Source organism: Miniopterus natalensis, chromosome 17, assembly GCF_054644295.1.
Source record: "Miniopterus natalensis isolate mMinNat1 chromosome 17, mMinNat1.hap1, whole genome shotgun sequence".
Taxonomy (NCBI): Eukaryota; Metazoa; Chordata; class Mammalia; order Chiroptera; family Miniopteridae; genus Miniopterus; species Miniopterus natalensis.
This window is the reverse complement of record NC_142097.1, coordinates 25926690-25945005: the sequence shown is the minus strand read 5'-3', so window position 1 is coordinate 25945005 and position 18316 is coordinate 25926690. Positions and strand designations below refer to the sequence as shown.

General features: G+C 57.9%; 1 protein-coding gene across 2 annotated transcripts; it reads right to left on the bottom strand.

Annotated features, from left to right (window-relative positions):
* Window positions 1-368: 368 nt before the first annotated feature.
* Window positions 369-17716, bottom strand: TBKBP1 (TBK1 binding protein 1). 2 transcript variants are annotated; one of them, XM_087826162.1, is made up of 10 exons: window positions 17655-17716; window positions 15497-15756; window positions 14964-15086; window positions 14609-14713; window positions 13396-13576; window positions 12627-12802; window positions 12399-12460; window positions 3941-4059; window positions 2975-3711; window positions 369-1942 (listed from the first exon to the last, which is right to left on the bottom strand). In XM_087826162.1, the coding sequence occupies exons 2-10, from the start codon at window positions 15719-15721 to the stop codon at window positions 1814-1816; spliced, it is 1857 nt and encodes a 618-aa protein (XP_087682288.1). In that variant the 5' UTR covers window positions 15722-15756; window positions 17655-17716; the 3' UTR covers window positions 369-1813. The 2 variants fall into 2 exon arrangements, with proteins under 2 accessions (XP_087682288.1, XP_087682289.1); XM_087826163.1 differs by lacking the exon at window positions 17655-17716 and having other exon boundaries at window positions 12627-12799; window positions 15497-15816.
* Window positions 17717-18316: the final 600 nt, after the last annotated feature.

Genomic DNA, 18316 nt, shown 5'->3' with positions numbered 1-18316 from the left:
AATAGCTGCTACTAATAAATGAACCCCCAGGGAGGGCTTCAGAATCTCCACCTGCCAGACCTACAGGGAGGGAAAATTCAAGAGCCCCTGACACCTGCTCAGGGCTGGGGTGGTGGCTTTGTCATGAAGATACCCTCTGCTGCTCCATACCTGTCCTAAATTAACTCATCACAAGTCATCTATGGCCACTTGCATGCTTAGGTCTCCAGAATAACCTTGGAACGTGGGTGCCCTATGAATCTCCTACTTGCCCAGTGACCACTCTCCCCTGGTGGTGTATCCGTGCGTGAGACACAGTTTTCAAGACCTCTACCAAGGGCTACCAAGGGCTCTCTCCCCACCCCTGCCATGGAGGGCACAGACTGAGCACAGATGGAACAGGTAAGTTTTATTTGGACTTTCAATTTGTTCAGAGGGCTCAGGGGCCCCCACCTCCCCTCTGCATTCCCACTTCCTAATTTCCCCTCCCTGGGGGAACATTCAAGGTACAATGCCATGTGTCTCTGGAGTCCTTGGACCCTTCCCCGCCTGACACACCCCTTCACTCACTCCCCTGCACTGAGGAGGAGGGGAGGCGTGTGAGGAGGTAGGGGGCCTGGAAGAATTGGATCAGAATGGTACATGCACTGACAATAGCGTCCACTGCCACCTGCCCGGGGCTGAGACCCAGGAGAGTCTGGCAGTGGGGGGGGTGGGAGGGGTTCATCGTGGGTGGCAGGCTCTTGCTGTAGGAAGCTCCCCACCTCAGTCCCAGGACCCCCTGGCCTCCTGCTTACCCGTCCTTCTGAGGGTATGACTCTGAGGTAGATTTCACAGAGGGAATGTGGGTCACTGGGGTGTGGGAAGGGGGTTAGCTCTTTTGAATTTGATCTCCACAGCACCCTGGGCCCATCCTCAGGTTCTGGCCTGGGAGGCAGGGCTAATGACATCCACCCAGCTAACAGAGCCTTAGTCACACATGGGCTCCAGGGTGCTGTGGTGTCAGGGGCTCAAATGGGGTAAGAGGGGAGGGGAGCAACTGTCATAACAATCTGTGCCTTGGTGCTGGGGGATCCATGGGAAGGGCATGGGCCTAGAAGGCTGGCACAGATAGTCCCCTGGCCTGAGGGTCATGGTGCAGGGATCCCTGGCCCATAGGGCAGCCTCTTTAGGCTGGATCCTTCCAGTCCTTAAGGGACCTCCCCCTCCTCTCCCACCCTCCCTGTTCCCCAGGGTGGGCAGAGGGGGAGGACAGGACTGGCCTGCAGAGAGTGGCAAGAATCAAGATGTCTCCTTCCCCCAATGGGGGCCCAGGCCATAAGCCTTGAGCTGGCCATGGGATGGAGGAACTGGCATCAGTGTGCAGGGCAGGCTCTGGAACCTCACAGGGAGGTGTTCCTTGGGCAGAGCACAGCCTGAGGAAGATGGATGTCTGGAGAGTGGCTGGGGGAGCTCCTGGAGTCCTCTGATACCCTCCCTCTCCCCCAGGCCCAAGCACTAGACACCTCCTTGGATCCAACTGTGTTTGTGAACAGAAAGGCAGAGGGAGAGGCTGGGTAGGGTACTCCCCTCCCTGTCCCAGCCCAGATTCCCACCTCCCATTGGAAGCCAGGGAGCTGGGGAGAGCCTCAACTGACCTCCTGGGAAGAGCCAGGGCTGAGTGGTGCCTGGACGAGGGAAGATGGCACACACGTTGACTCGGTAGCTAGTGGAGGTATCTGGGGGTCGCAAGGGGCAGGGGCCCCCCACGAAATTCATGCAGCATTCAAAGTGAGTGAGTGTTTGGGGGTGATGGGAGAGGGCAGAGAAACAGCCAGTAGGTGGGGGAGGCACCCTAGATCTTGCTGTTCTCCAGGTGAGAGTCAATGTGTTTGATGAGGGCGTCATCTGGATACCCGACAGGGAAACCCCGATGGCAGAGGGGGCAGCTGCGGATGTCAGAGCCCACTGTCTCCATCAGCAGCTGTGGGGAGAAAGGGACGTCATTTACAGCCCCCAACCCTCCCACATGGTCCCCGTATTCCAGCCTGCCCTTTCCCTGGGACCCAGGGCATGGAGGACTGCGGCATGCGGAAGGGGTCTGGCACCCTTTGTCCAGTGCCAACCCTTTCCTCCCTGTCTCTGCCCGCCCCCCACAAGTTCAGCATCCACTCCCCAACCCAGGGCATAGCGCCCACAGGAGGAGTGTATAAGGAGGTATGCTCAGCCTGCCAGGACATCTGCCCTAATGAGGAAAGCCAAGACCCAGACATGCCCGCAGAGTGACTAAGACACTGCTGCCAGATAACTCAAAGCAATGGATAATCCCAAACAATGTATAACCCAAAAATACTTTCTGTCTGGCTTTGGAATATATTTTGGTCTTCCTAGGTGACAAGAGTTGAATCTGACATTCAGGAAACTCATTATTTCAGTGAAATGATAGAGCCCTAAGATAGGGTTGTCTTCTAAGACAGACAGAAAAGAAAAGGGGCTCTGAGGCCTGATGGAGGGAATTGGATGAGCAGGCCTGTCCCTGTGTCACCCAAGACCCTCAGGGCCAGCATGGCCTCCATCACCAGCCTAAGAGCAGATGCTCACTACTGAGTACCACTCGGGCCCTGTGTGGAGGGTTTGTAGGCTTACGGCCTCCCTCTCAAGAACCCTAGGATGGAACTAGATAATGCAATCATTGCCCTTACTATGCAGATGAGAAAACTCAGGATCTGAGAGGATAAGTAACTTGTCCAAATCCCCACAGCGACTAAGTGGTGGAGTCTAGAATCAGAGCCAGGATTGTCCTTCTGAAGACCATGCCCTTAACCAGAGTCCTGAGCAGGTTTTAGTGCTGCGTAAGGACTGTGCCACCCAGGCCCTCGGGCAACAACGGGGAGACGGCCCAGGAAGCGAGCGCAGCCCGAGGCCGGCGGTGCGGCGGAGGCCGGGGCTGTCGGGTCTCCACCGCCCGCGCCCGCGCCCGCGCCCGCGCCCGCGCCCGCGCCCGCGCCCCACTCACGTTGATGGACGGCCAGGACTGCGCGTGCTCCGCGTGGGCATAGGCGGTGGCTGCGGGCGACTCCGGGATGGGGAAGCCCGCGCAGAAGGAGGCGCAGCGGATGGTGCCCGCCTCGGGGCTGGGCGGGCTGGGGGGCACGGACCACTCGTCCTCCTCCGACGGCTGCTTCTCGAAGCGCAGGCGGATGCCCTCGAAGGCGCGCCGCGGGCTGAGCGGCCGGCCGGGGCCGTAGAGCTCGGCGGCGCCGTAGGCCCGCGGCTTGGGCAGCGTGGCCGCCTCGGCCTGGAGCCAGGGCGGGGGGGCGCCCGCGTAGCCCGCGCCCTCGGCCAGCTCCGAGTAGCTGCGCCGGCCCTGGAAGCCGGCCTTGGCGTGCTGGCTGGGCGGCTTGGCGTAGGCGCGCTCGGCCAGCGGCCTCTCCGCGGGCGGCGGGAGCGGCGGCGGCGGCCGGGGCGGCGGGGCCGGGCCGGCGGGGGGCCCGGGGGAGCGGCGCTGCAGGCTCGGCGACTGGCACTGCGGCAGCGGCCCCGGCGAGCGGCGCTGCGGGACGGGCGACGGGCAGGAAGGCGAGGCCGGCGAGAGGCGCTGCTGGGGCGAGGGGCATGGGGGGCCGGGGGAGCGGCGCTGGGGCGCGGGCGACTGGCACGGTGGGCACGGGGGCGCCGCTCGGGAAGGCGGGGATGGTGAGGGGCACTGGGGGGCCGGGGAGTGACGCTGCGACAGAGGCGAGTGCCTCTGGCCTGGAAGAGAAGTGAGACCAGGTGAGGGGACAGTGGGGAGAGAAGATGTCAGAACTGGGAGCCAGGGCTTGCTTGTGACCGAAGCCCACCCACTCTCCTCCCAACACCAGTGAAAAAGGCTCAGGCATAGGGAAAGGAAGCCGAGGGTGGCCCCAGGACACAGGACGGTAGCCATAGCTCCCCCAGCCTGGGGCCCAGCCCTGGCCTCCCCTGCCCTGCCCCATCTCACCGCCACTCCTGGCCTGCTCCTGCAGCAGGGTCCTCAAGATCCTCCCCTGCAGAGAACTCAGCTCCCGGAGCCGGCCCAGTTCCTCTGTCAGCTCCGTGTAAGCCAGCGCCAAATTCACCCTGAAAGACACCCCAGTCCCCCCAGGTCATGGTCTGACCCCAGCCTTCCCTCACCCTGAGGTCACAGGGCAAGGAGTAGGGAAGAGAAGGGAAGTGGGTTCACAGTGGAGTAAGAACTGGTTCTGCCCCAGCATCTGGCCCTCCAGGGCCCTCCAACATCAACTTAAATGCCACTTCTTCCAGGGAGCCTCCCTCTCCTCCTAGTGAATGTTACCTGGGGCTAGGGCAGTGGTTCCCAGGCTATGGACTGGGGCTGGGGAACTCAGTGATTCCCGGGGTGTGTGTGGGGGGGGGGTCCCTGAATCCATGTGTCACCGAGCACTATCTGCAGCCTGAACAAAGCTCACACAGGTATGTGTGAATGTTTTTCCAATCTATGCAAAACCTGTGGTGACGAATAAAACACAGATTCATCAAAAAGCTGCACTGAATTTATAGTAGCTTTTGTCACTGTGAATTTTCTCAAAGAGCACATACTAAAAGTGGAAGCACCATCCGTGTGTTGGGAGCAGGGGGTCCATGAAGAGCCCTCAATCTTTGACAGGTTGCAGACTGCTATTGCACATTCTCTGAAGAGCCCCATTCCATAAGTGAAGACATGGCCTCCTGGCTTGGCAGAGGTGCCAACTGATAAACTTGAACCCAAGTCTGCCCAGTTCCAGGTCCAATGCCCTTGCTTCCATCTCAAAGCTGCCTCTGAGCTCCTTTTAGCCTTGTACCTCCCAGGAGCTCCAGGGAGCCCTCTACACAGAGATCTCTGTGAACAGCTGCTGTGCACCACACACCTCAGGGGCCACCACTCACACTGAACACTTATAAAAAGTTGCCTTGTTCTGGAACTTCATTGGGAGTTCCTCAAAAGTAGAGATTACATCACTGTATTTATAGTTTTAGCATCTCATCCAGGGCCTGGTACCCAGTAGATGTTTAGTAAATGAATAACAAATTGAGCCTCTCCATTCATTTTTCTTGCTTCCTTCACTTCCTGCTCAGATCTCCTGGGCACCCACCCTCACAAAACTGGAACAGACTATGAGCTTGGCAAAGACGTCACCTACTTCTGTTTCTCCTTTCTCTTTAGGTCACTTTTACCCAGAACCTCCGAAAGTTATCACTCTCAGCATTGCCCCTCCCTTCTCTCCCACCCTGGCCTGCTCACCCCTAGAGAGACCCTGACCTCTCATGAGGCTCTGCCATGGCCTTGGTCACTGCCCTCTGTTCTGGGCTTGCACAGAGCCTGGGAGGCAGGGGTTTGGGTTCTCTTGCAACCCCCCTCCCACCATCTCACCAAGTCCAGAAGGGACTCTGGAACTTCGTGGAAATTGGAGCTGGAGGGAAGTGGCAGGCAAGAGGCTCAGCCACTCCAGGTGGATCTCTTCACAGGGGAGGCCCTTTAGGGCCCTGGGCAGGAACGAGGTGGGGAGTTCTCCAGAACCTCAGGGCCCCCCCTCCATCCCATGGTAATGGCCATGTGAGAGAGGATGTATGTGGATGGGAGAGAGTGAAGGTGGGTGTGAGGCCAGAATGATGAGTGTGAGGAATGGGGTAAGAGTAAGCGCGCGCGCGCGCGCGCGCGCGCGTGTGCGTGTGTGTGTGTGTGTGTGTGTGTGTGTGTGTCTGACCCCAGAGGAAAGGAGGGGAAGTCGTGAGGTTAGGGCTTCAGAGGGCAGGAAAAGCCTAGGTGCAGAGGATAGATAATAACTGAGCTCTCGCTCTCACTCTCCACTCACTGACTGGCTCTCTTACTAGAGCTGGGTGATGGGGGAGACAATGGCCCCTCCCACAACAAAACTATTTTTAAGCCATTTGGGCCAAAGCCAAATTATTGCAAACAGGGTGGATTCTGGGGGAAAAGCCTATTTCTTAGGGAGGGAGAGTGTTCACCCACCCATCTGGTGGTGGGCAGAGATGGACAGCAGCAGGAGGAAGGAAGGTCCTTTCAGGAACCCTTGCTGAGGTGCTACAGCCCTCAATCCATCACATCTCAGCTCCTGTGTTGGCTAAATGTGTCCTGTGTCCACCCACCCTCACCTTATGGGCCTGTGGGGAAAAATGCCATCTCCCCTATCAGACTGGAGGTCCAGTCTGTGTCCCACATTAAATTGAGGACCCCCAATGGAAGGCTATCTCCTTCAGACTGGGGCAATCTGAGGGCAGGAGCTGTGTCTCCCCCATCAGACTGGGGGTTTTTGAAGGACCATGCCACCCCACAGTGGTGAGGACAGGAGGGGTTCTGGGCAGGGTAGTGATACAGAGCATCCTCCTCTGACCAAGCAGCCAGTTTCTCGCCCAATTTCTTCCCCCATCCACAGTCACTGCTGTATCTCAGGTGACAGATACAGGTCGTTGCCTTCACACCCTGCCTTGGAGATCTCACCTGCCATACTCAGTTCCCAGGCCCCTATCTCTCCCCTGCTTGCTTTCCTCCCCCTGTCAGGAGCTAGCCCAGTTTCCATTGCCCAGCTCCTGGCACCCTCCTCACAACAAAATAGAGCAGTAGGAAATGGAAGGAAGGCACCCATGGCCCAGAATGTCCAGCCTTTCTCACAGCTCTGACCTGGGTGCCTGGGGCAGGCAAGGATTGTCCTGCTGGAACCCCAGGCAGCCCTCACAAGGACCTCTGAGACCTGTAAAGGTGGTGGGACCCAACCTCCTGATGCTCTATCACCCTTTGGGACCTCCCCCTTAATTAGATGTCTCTCCCGACCTCAGTGTGCACAGACCCAGGCTTCGAAATACGCTAAGGACTTAAATGACTCACAGAAAACACTGCCAATTCAGTGGAAAAAATCTCAACTTCACAACACAACCAAGAGTCACACACACACACCTGAATGAGTATTCCGTTTCCTGGCTTCCTGGCCCTGCTATTTTCTACTACTGAGACTGTTCGGGAAGGATGGGTCAGGGGAACGGCAACAGACGGCTGCATTTCGGTGCTTCTTTATTGCTTAAATGATGGGGGAAAGTTTTGAGTCTCTCAGAACCTGGGAGGGACCCAGGGAGAAAAGAATCACATCATCTGTATGAGCGCTCATCATGGGCCAGGCATTGTGCTAAGAACATCACTTAATCTTCACAACAACCCTACACTATTGCCACTATTATCTCCATTTTACAGATGAGAGAATGGAGGTTTCCAGAGGTTAAGTCCTTGACCAAAATCATAAAGCCTAGTAGTAATGAAATTGCTGGAATGAGAGCTCTGACATCCTGGACTCCAAAGTCCAGGCTACTGACCGCTCAGCTATACCCTGCCTTCCAAAAGGGTAGGGAAAGGAGAGATGGGAAGGCAGCAGAAGGGAAAGATGCGATGGAAGAGGCTGGGGACCTCCAAAGTGTCCTGGGGGCCCTGAGCATCACCACCCCTGCCCTGGGAAAAGAGAGGAAGGTGCCAGACATATGTGGAAATGGAAAATCAGAGCTAGTAAGAGGCTGGCCCAAGGTCACAGAGCAGTGGTGACACAGAGCAGGGATTCAAACATCCTCTTGGCACCTTAGCCTGCTGAGCTGGCACCTTCAGAGGAGCCAAAGTGCAAATGGCAGAGCTGGCAGGAAGAAGGGCACCTCTGCAGCAAATCTTTCCATCCTTCATTGACTTATCCTTTCATTCATTCTTTCCACGAGTAATTCAGGATCTCAAAAATTCATCTGGAAATAATAACCTCCACTGTTGTTGATAAAGCTACCGAGGTGGGAAAGGTTAGAGACCTAAGTGTCCTTCTCTAAGGCCTCTTTCTGCCCCAATCCAGCTGTGAGACACATAGGCTTCTGAACGCAGAGTCTTCCCCAGGGAAGTTAACTGGGTGCCCTGTGCTGCACTGGACCTGCAGTGAAGACGTGGCAGGGTTGGAAATCAGGCCAGTGTTGGGTCACAGATTCGAACTAGGGATAGATTTGAGGTCAGGGTTAAGGCTGGGGTCAGGGTCAAATGAGGGCTGGATTTGATAGTTCATTTTGGGATGGGATCTGGATGAAGGATAGGGTTAGTTAGGGATGGGATCCATATAAGGGTTAGGAATGGGGTCAGGGTAGAGCTGGTCATGGGGTCAGAATCAGCAACTGACTGAGAATCAGGAGGAAAACAGAAACCCAGCATTCCCAGCCTTTCCATCCTTGCCCATAGCAGCCCTCGGTTGCCCCCAGCCACTTCACCCCTGTGGGTAAATTTAGGAACCAAACTTTCCACCACCCTCAGGCACACTCAGCATCAGTCTTCCCACCCGACCCTCAGGGAGGGTCCACAGGCACCAGGCCATGGAGCGGACTTGAGGTTGCAGGTCGTGGGGGGAGGAGGAAGTCGCTTTGCAACAACCCAGTGCTCCACCACTTCCTTTCAGGCGCCTTGAGCCCCTTTACGGTCCTCAACCAGCTATGACTTGCCATCTGCAGAGCCCGGCTCCTCCTGGCAGCCCTGCCATGCTTCCAGCATGGCCAGATGTTCATTGCGTCTGGACGGCCTCTCCTACGCAGCCAAACTGAGCGGCTCACAGAGAGGCTGGAGAGCAGAGTCCCTGGTTAGGTGAGGGGGCCACACATCCCAGCTTGCGCAGGACTGTCCTGGTTCACACTAGTTGCCTCCGCATAATTACTAACAGTGCCCCCTTTTTACTTTCTACAGCAATCAACAAATCACCTGCTCACCCCCGATAAGGGCCTCCAGCCTGAAGAAGAATCGGAACCAGAAAAACACCCCATTTGCTCAGGACCTGCTTGACATTTGCACTTAACTTCTCCAGTTACTTAACTTCTTTGTACCTCAGTTGGCTCAGCTGTAAAAGGGGACAGGACCTTCAACATGTCTTTTGTGAGAATTAAATGTTGTAAATTGCCTCGCATAGTGTCCAGCGTGGATGAAGGATCAGGGAAGTGCCTAGGAGACGGGTGGGGGAGGGGAAACCATTTTGATCCTATTTTTGGAGATACCAGCTCAGTGACCTTGGTTGAAAAATGAGGGGAGGATGTGGAGTTTCCCATGGAGGGAAAGCGTGGTAAGAGCTACTCTCCACCTTCCTGGCAGGGAAATGACCAGAGACCGGTTCAAGGCCCACCAATCACTCAGACCACAGTGAGGTGGGAGTGGTGGGCCTCAATTTCAGGGGCCCTGTCCACGCACCCAAGGCTGCAGTGCTCAGGGGTTAACTCCTGCGCGCTGCTGGGTGCCCAGGCTGAAGGAGACTTGAAAGAAAGGAAGTAGGGAGGGTGAGAAGCGGGAGGGGGAGGCCCTGGGCCCGCCGCTTCTGGGGCATGAGGCTAAGCACAGGGTACGCGGGGGTCTCCGACTTCCGTCCTGACCCACCCCACACTGCCCTTGACCTCTGTGCAGAGTTTCCATCCTCTCTCTCCGAGTTCACACTTCTCCCCCACCACTAACCGCAGCCCACGCAGAGGCTTGTGGGCGGAGAGAGGGGTGTGGGGGGTGGGCGGAAAAGGGCCCAGGCTGCAACGCTGAGCCCCCCACGTTGGGGAAAAAGAAAGACCTATAGTTTACCCCCTCATCACTCATCCTGAGCCCCACGTCTTCTCACGGTGGACCCCTCACGGGTGAGCTCCCTCCTACACTGAGCCCGCATTCCCCTCGCTGGGTCCGGCCCACTCAGGGCCCTGAGACTCCTGAAGGAGCCCCCTCTCCACAATTTCCCCTCCACCCAAAGCACTGGCTACACCTCAGAAAGATTGCGCTGGGCCCAGAGGGAAGGTGGTTGTGGGTTCTGCACCTCACCTCCCACCTTGACTGGGACCCTCCTGGGGTCCTTACTGCCCAGTGCACCTTAAGGAGAGGGTAGTCTCCACTCCCACTTCCTCCCTCATTATTGCCGTTGGCCCCCTGAGTGACGCCCTGTGGCTCTTCCTCTGGGGCAATTTGTTTCCCTGGGCATCGGTCACCAGGTAAGGGGCTAACCAAAGGGCAGGGAAATCTCGCCCGGAAATCAGACCTGGAGGGTGGCAGTCTGGTCTGGTCTGGTCTGGGTGCCTGTTTTTAGAGGAACATTGATGACCAGAGCTTATGGGCCAGGGGATGGAATGGGAGGAACTGGGAAACCCTGGGGTTGGGGCTGTCTCCCAGGCCTCAGCACAGGTAGGACTCATGCTGGAGAATTAATAGAGGCAGGAGCAGATTGCGAGGGGTGAGGGTGTGTATTTTAACACCCAGGACTCCTGCAGTATAACTGGCTGCCCTGGAGGTATCCAAACTGAGAATAAGTGGTAACCTTTTGGGGACACACAAGATTCCCACATTGGAATAGGTTGAATGCAGAAATTTCTGTGGCCTTCTCTTCACACCTCCACCTGGATAATCCAGCCCCTGCATTCCTCCCCTGGGCAAACCTACATGTAAAATTCCCACTAGCCTGGAGGGTCAGGCAGAAGTAGAGAGAAGAGGAGGGGCTGGTGGGGAAAAATGAGCTGACAGCAGGTGATTGAGGCCTCCTCAGGTGGGAGGACAGGGGAGGGATCACTGGGGAAGCGGACTATTACCAAAAGGAGCTCGGTTTATAAGAAAATAAAACTACCGGGGGAGTAAGGACTTCCTCTGATAATTAACTCTTGCCAAGCTGGGGCTATCCAGAGATACCCGGCCTGAAAGGAGGTGTGAGGCTGGGCAGGCAGGACCTGACTGGTTCCGGGGGCAGAGGTCCAGGAGGCCCTAAAGCAAAGTCTGAACCACTAGGACTGAGGGGAGGAGCCAGGAGGAAAGGGAGATAAGACCAGCTCATCCCTATGGCCAAAGGGACTGGGTGAGGCAGGTACCTTGGGAGAGGAAGGGAAAGGGGCCACTCTGTTCTGATCAGCAGAATGGAGGATCTGACCTCCAAAGCACTTTATGGGAGGGGTTCTCTTTCATTCACTCACTCATAGCCTTGGCTCCTTGGGATCCACCACCCCTCCTCTGCCTCACCCCATCGCCTTCCTCTCACGTCTCTCAGCAATGACGGACCTCTAAGCCCATGAGGGAAACCTGAGGCCAGAGAGGTAAAGTCAATAAAGCAAAGCCGGTCAGCACCCCAGCCATTCCTAGATTCAAAGCCTGGCTGTTCAGACTCCAGCCCTACCACAACCTCTGTCTTCTCTTGGGGTTCAACCAATTGGGGGAGTCTTCACTGCTGGGCTTCTAACAGGGGTTGGACTCAGTGACCCATAAAGGGCCCTTCGGTGTGACTTTTGGGGCAAGCTTAGATGAGAGAGAGAGAGAGAGAGAGAGAGAGAGAGAGAGTGAGAGTGTGTGTTCCGGGTCTGGGCACATGGATGAAGACGGGCTCTGAGCCCCAGCCACAAGCTAGGGTGGACCCTCTGCACAGAGGCCTCTCAGTGCCCCACAGCCTAGCTAAGGGGTCCCACCCACCAGTCCCACAAACTGTGTTCTCACCCCCCCCCAGCTATCACAGCTCCACCCAGGCCCTCACCCCAGGGTGCAGAGGGAGGTGAGGAGTATCCCCAACTGGCCAGAAGCTGAGAGGAAGGTGAGGAGGAAGCCTGCTGGGGGGAGGTCCCTTGGGGTCTTATACCTAGGTATGCTGTGTGATGAAGGGTGAGTTCCTGCCCCTCTCTGGGCCTCAGTCTTACCCCTCCAATGAAAGTAGGGAGTCTGTGCCACACACCTCATCTTGGGGAAGAGGACGTAAGACGGAAGGAGGTTTGCATTCTATTTCTCAGAAAGTGGGAGAGGATGAGTTGGGTGCGGATGTGAAAGGCATCAGGCTTACTGCTACCAGGCTGCCGCTCACCCTCTCCCTTGCTGCCCCAGGAGCCCCCACCATTAGGCTCCTCACTGACATAGCTCCTCTCCTACTTCAGGCCTCCCCTCTTTCCTAACAAGATTCCAAAGGGTCACCCCAGCAGAGTATGTTCTAATTCCCATGAAGGCAGTCCCTCCAACCCTAAGCCTCAGCGTTCTCTCTCCTGAGATAGATGAGGCATCACAAATCCTGGAAGAGGCCATCTCCTTCCTCCTCATAGGGAGGGGAGGGTTAACCAAACTGGCGGGGCCTCGTTCCTGGGACAGAAACTGCGGCCCTGGGGGGGCCAAAAACTCACCAGGGGACACAGAACAGCAGCAATGCTGCTGAGGAAGCCTCTCTCAACCCCTTGAACAGACATGGGCTTGGGTGCCAGAGGAAAGCAAAGGGCACCTCCCAGAACCTGAGCACCCCTAGAGCCTCACCTCCTTCCTGTGAAGGATGCAGAGCCACACAAACAACCTAAACCCCACAGCTCTGATGGCTTGGAAGGGAGGTCCCCCAAACACCACCAAAGGGAGAGAACCAAAGGGAGGACCTGGGAAACACCACCCCTGAGGTACAGAGGTTAAGAGGGAGAGGATTACAGACATAACTTACTGGTCATCCCCAACTCTTTTCACCCATGCCATCTCCCGCTCCGACTGGTTGGAGGCCAGATCCTAAGGGAAAAGACGGAGAGGTCACCTGGCCTGGCCTCTACTTCTCTCCCATCCCCAGTGCCCGTCTGTACCCAGAGAGGAGCCCTCAACCTCTAAATGCTATTTCCAGCAGCCCCCAGACCTCCACAGAGCAAGGGCCTGGGGCCCGGACCCTGCTGTCATTTACCTGGGCCCGGGTCTCCTGCAGCTGCTTCAGTTCCCCCTGTAGCCGCTCGCACTCGGCCTGAAGCTGCTCCTCCCGAAGCTGAGCCCCCCGGGCTTCTCCTTGGGCAGCCTCCAGAGCCTCTTCCAGGCGCCTCCGCTCCAGCTCACTCACACTGGGTGTGGGGCCCGGCCAGCCTGCTGACAGGGGAGAGGACAACATCAGGCTGAGCCCAGCTACTGGGCATCTCCACTGACTCCCAGATCAACACGAAGTGAAAGAGGTGATGACTGCAGCATGAGGGATCCAAGAGAGACAGCTAGAGTACAGCTACCCCAGAATGAGAGGTCCCTCTGCTGAGGGCAGTGAGGAAGGAGGAGCTAAGCTGCTTTTTCTAATCTTCCTGGAGGCCAGGGAAAAATAAGATAGCCTTTTGAAGGGCTTCTCTGGCCAGACTCAAGTCTCTGAGCATCCTCAAGGGCCTCTCCAAATCACAACCTAGGACAGGCAGGGGACTCTGGGTTGGGGCGCCCTCTGCTGGCATCTATCAGAATTGCATAGGGGTAGCCAGGGTTGCAGGAGAGGGACATAGACATCAGTGGCAAAAATTGGGGTAGTAGTGGATGAGGTGACCGAACAGGTGGTAAGGTGGGATGGGGTGATTATGGGGGAAATTTAAAGCATTATAATGGGTGTTGACTACCTGAGAAGCTGGAGGTGTCCAAAGGTGTTGAAATGGGGGTTTGGCCTGGGGAGTTTGGGGTAGGGAAATCAGGGGTTGCTGAGATCTCACCGTGACTCAAGCCAGATCCCCCTCTCAGAGCCAAGTAGTGCAGGTCCAGATCAGCACAGGGCGGGGCAGGGGCAGGTGGAGGGCTCAGGCTTGAGAAGGCTGTGTCCCGGAGGCCTTGTTGCTGCTGCAGCTGCTGCTCCAAACCACAGATCTGTCGCAGGTGGGTCTCCACCAGGGCCCGCTGTGGGGGGAAACAAAGGCGTGAGGGTCTGCACAAGACTAGGGTACCTCTGTAGCCCCCCAAGTACAGGACTTTGCCATGCCTGAATAGCCATCACACACAAATTGAGCAGGGACCCAAGGTCATACATCCCAACTCCACCCTCCAAGTGACCATGAGTTCAAGGTCTCCTCTTCCAGCAAATGCAATGCAGATGTTTCTGGCTACTGCCCCTTGAAAGGTCAGAGTTAATGACTCTTCCATGTCACTAACACACAGGGACACTTTAAGAACCCTCAGTTCCCTGTCCAGACACCACTTCAGGAGCATAGTAACTTCCATTTGCATATGCGACAACCACTCTGGCTTCATCTACCTCATCCATAAGATAGGTATAACCACACCTATCTCTTGAATTTGTTATGAGGATGAAATGAGTAACTGTATCTAAAGAGATAAGAATGGTGCCTGGTACATAGCAACTGTTGTGTACTTTTGATTATTAAAGCAATGCATTTTTACACTAATGCCCACAACAGCTCAGTGAAGTTATTTGCCCCACTGCTCAGAGGAGCAATGGAGGCTAAGTGACTTGACCCAGGTGACAGGTAGGAGTCGGCAGAAACCATGTTTCCTGATTCTGACGCCTGCCCCCTGGCTCACACATATGATCATACCCTGACCCAGAACCACACACATGCAAGACCCATCCCAGCAGCCATAGGCACTTCTGGTCACCTTTGCCCTCACCTACAAAGCCTTCCAGGAGCAGTGCTGTAGGCATAGGGTAGACCCAGCAGGAGACTCAAACATACACACACAGACACGATGTGCTACAGGGCCACTTACAGAGTCACCTCCTGTCACTGCACGGTCAGGATGTATGCACATAGCCACTCACAACCAATATGGCACACACAGCCCCATTTAAAAGGCCAAATGGGTACACACAGACACACACGAACACAGCGGGGTGCACACTGCAAGCACGCACACACAGGGTGACACACAGCCTGGGTCACACTCTCCAGCACCCAGCTCCCTGGGCCTCACCATCTCCCCAAGCTCCGTCTCCAGGTCACTCTTCTCCACACACAGTTTCTCGTAAGCCTGGATCATCTCCCCGAGCTGTTCTTCCTGCTCCTTATTCTTCTGCAGCTGCATGGGGCCCGGCGAAGTGGGGTGCACACCAGTCAGCCCATCACCGACTTGGGAGCTGAGCAGCTCCCTTGCTTCCCACTTCCATTCCCAGCACCCAGGAAAGGGGCGGGAGGAGCTGCGGCCAGCTCTAGGGAGGATCATGGCCATCTCTGACCAAGGGGACAGACAGCCAGAGGCCAGTGGGTAGGGGAGGTGTCAGAAATTGGAGCAAGCTTAGGGAAAGCTGAGAGGCCTGCGAGGGGCTCACCTCATGCTGGAACTGGTTGAGCCGTTGCTGTAGGCTGACCTTCTCCACCTCCAACAGAGAGCCATCCTTGATTTCATACAGAGAGAAGCTGTGCTCCTCTCCAAAGTCATTGATCAGCGGGTACTGTGGATGATGGGGCAGGCCCTCAGGAGAGCTGGTGCCTGGCTCCCCGCCCAGGCTTCAGTTTCACTGTGCCCTCACCCTTACAACCTGCCTCAGAGTCCCCCCTCTAGTGGGATCTGTACATCCCAATTCCCATGGGTGTGTAAGCATTTCCCACGAACCAGATCTTTAGATACCAGGTCCGCCACTCCCAAGTGTATCCCTCCTGATCTCTTCCTGATTGTTGCTGGGCTCTCCGGAGTTCCCGTCCAGAGCAGCCACACCTCTCATGGAGGACCCTCAAGTTTCAAGAGTCTCTACCCTGACCCCTCTTTTGGATCCCTAGAATCTCTGCTGAATCCCCAATTCCTGTCATTAGCAGCCCCCACCACACACACACAGCCAGACCCCCATCATCTCCAAGTTCTGACCTTGATCTCATAGACTTTGAGGCGGCGACGGAGGGTGGCATTCTCCCTCTCCAGGCCCCCCAGACGCTCCTTGATGTCTCCATAGGCTGTGATGAGGGCAAAGTGAGAGGCAGAGCACATGTCTCCCCCCAGCGAGGGGTCTCCAGGAGCATCCAGCCACACTTCACTGGGGCCCAGGGCTTCCTGGGTCAGGATGCTGATGTCATCCTCAAACATGGACTCCATGACAAGGGCCTGGGCTGCGGTACCCCTTGGGCCTCCTGGGAAAGCAGGAGCAATGGTGGAGAGTTCGGCAGCCTGAAACTTGTCCTCTGATACCCCTAGTCTTGGCCCGAGGAGCCCTGTGACAGCTGAGATGCTGCCTGGTCCTGCCCCACCATCTCCCACCCGCCCCTCCCAGACTACCAAGCCCTATCTTCTCCTCTTTGCATCCGTTGTGGGAAGGGGCTGGGACCAGGTGAAGACCTGGGGGTGGGGGTGGAGGTGGGGTGGGACAAGTTGGGACAAGTGAGCCAGTTTAGCAGCAGGGACAGGCTCCTTTCAGAACCCAGTGGACAGAAGAGATCTGCCTTCCCAGCATGGGCCCAGATGGGGCCTGCCTTGACTCTCTCCTCAGCCCATCTCCACCCCAGGCCTCACTTCCCCAAATACCTCTCTGCCAAGCTCCTCATCCCAGGCCTCTGGCACCCCTGGCTCCTCCCTAAGGAAGGCTCAGTGCTTCTGGGAGGGTCAGCCTCACCACTGTCAGCACATCCTCTGCTGGGCCCCCGCCCAACTTCCTCCTGCAGGATCCCAAAGTTCAGGAAAAGGAAATGCCCCCCCCACTCACACCAGGGCTGTGGCAACCCTCCAGGCCCTCCTCACCCCTGACCTAGGACCCACAGGAAGTCCTGGCAGAGTGTCAGGATACACAAAGTTTGGGGGGGTCGGTTCTGGGAGAGGGCCAGGGCCCAGGTGAAGAAAGCCGCCAAAGAATTCCCAAGCCAGTCCTGTGGGCCTGCACACAGGGAAATGGGGAGCCCTGGGAGGGGGGCAGGAATGACTCAGGGCTCCCAAAAGAGTAGGCTAGGCGAGGGGGTGCGCGTGTACTTCTGGCCGTTTATGAATGTGTCTGTAGTTGCATGTGTGGGGGAATGTGTGTGCCTGTGAATGAGTGTAGGTGTGTCACAGTCAATGAGTGCCTTAGCGGGGCTGCGGGTGGGGGTCAGGATGGAGTTGGGAAGCGGCCGTGTTGTGTGTGCGCGTGTGTGCACGCGTGCGTGAGCGTGTGTGGAGGGTGGGCACGTTCGGGGCCGTGGGTCACGTGAGGCACTATGGGAATGTCCGAGGTGTGTGCACGCGCGCCGGAGCCCGTGTGTGCGTAGGAGAGGGGGCTCCTGAGGTGTGAGTTGAGACAGTGGGGTCCGCGACCACCCAAAGCCCTGCAGCAGAACCTGGGATGGACCGGGCGCAGGCCCAGGACCCCACACCGCACCCCTCCCCCATTAAGTGCCAGGGAAACGCGTGTGGCCGGGTCTGAGTACGGAATGTGTGCGCCAGTTTGTAGGGCTGGCCCCACCTTTAACCCCTTCCTCCCAGGCCCATCCGCTCCCCCCAACTCTGCCGGCCAGCGCTCACCACACCCACACCCCCAAACCCCTGCCCGCCACCTCGGGCCCAACCCCGCTAGTGAGGGCTCGGTCCCCTAGGCCTCCCCGACGAGTGTTTCCTTCCTCTGCATTCTCCTCTCCGCCCAGCCGCCCCGGGTGAGAGCCACGGAAGGCGGATGGGGAGGGGGTGCCTCCTCCGGCCCGGGCCCCTTCTGCGGCCCCTTTAAGAGCCGCCCTTTAAACCCCTTCAGCTCCGCCGACAGAAATTGTCGCCCCTCCCCTCTTGGGGGCTGAGACCGCGCAGCCCCCTCCCCCGCTGCCGGCCCGGCCCGGGGTCCGCGGTCCCCCGGCCAGGGAAGGGGCTCTGGAGGCAGTGCGGCCTGAGGAGCCGCGGAGCGGGGCGAAAGGGAAGGATGCGGGCGGCGGACGCCGGTCTGTTCCCCTCCCCGCCATCCTGGGCCAACCGCCGGCCAACCTCCCGCCACCTCATCCCGGCCACCCCCTAGCGACCCCCGGGGGCCGGCCCGGGCGCCGCTCCCCTCCCCCGCTCAGCCCCGCTGGGGACTCACGGCTGCCGCCGGTTCCTGCTTGTAATCGCAGCTTACCCCCTCCGCCTGCTCCCTCCCCAGACGGGCACCGGTGCCCCCACCCCCCTGGCACTGCGCTCTGCTCTCGCCCTGTCGCCGCCGCCGGGTCTCTCCCCACCCCCCACCCTCCCCCCCACCACCTCTCCCCCCAACCCCCCTCCCTCCCTCCCGCCCCGCTCCTCCTCCTCCTCCGCCGCCGCCGCCGCCGCCTCCTCCTCCTCTCCCGCTGCTCCGGGTTTCTCCAGCTGGAAGGCGCCCGGGACCCCGCCGCTGCCACCACCACGTGGCGAGGGGCGCTCGGCCCCCGCGGTGCGGCCCGGCCTGGCAGCGCGCCCGGCGCCCCCCGGCTCCCCGCCGCGCCGGACCGGTGCTCCGCGCCCCTCCCGGACGCCTCTGTAACGCTGTGTGGCTTGGCTTGGGGTGGTGTGTGTTAGGGGCGTCTGCGGACCGTGCCAGGGGTCAGGTGCTGCTTTGACATTTGCTTTGGGGCTGTACATTTTGGAGAAAAGTGAAGGTATTTATTTGGATGGAAGGGGGGTTGGAATCTTGGCTCTTTTGAGAAGGAAAATATTAGACCTGCTCTTGGGCATTGCTCTGATAAGATACACACCAGAGTCCAGTTGGAGAGATGAGAGTTAAACCAG

What these genes read in the sequence shown, in the direction of transcription:
- TBKBP1 (XM_087826162.1), bottom strand. Translation starts at nt 15,721, where the DNA reads ATGGAGTCCATGTTTGAGGATGACATCAGCATCCTGACCCAGGAAGCC. An exon ending in TCAACCAGTTCCAGCATGAG is followed by an intron (nt 14,714 to 14,963) that starts GTGAGCCCCTCG and finishes GGCCCCATGCAG; the next exon opens with CTGCAGAAGAATAAGGAGCA. An exon ending in GGGATCTGGCTTGAGTCACG is followed by an intron (nt 12,803 to 13,395) that starts GTGAGATCTCAG and finishes CTCCCCTGTCAG; the next exon opens with CAGGCTGGCCGGGCCCCACA.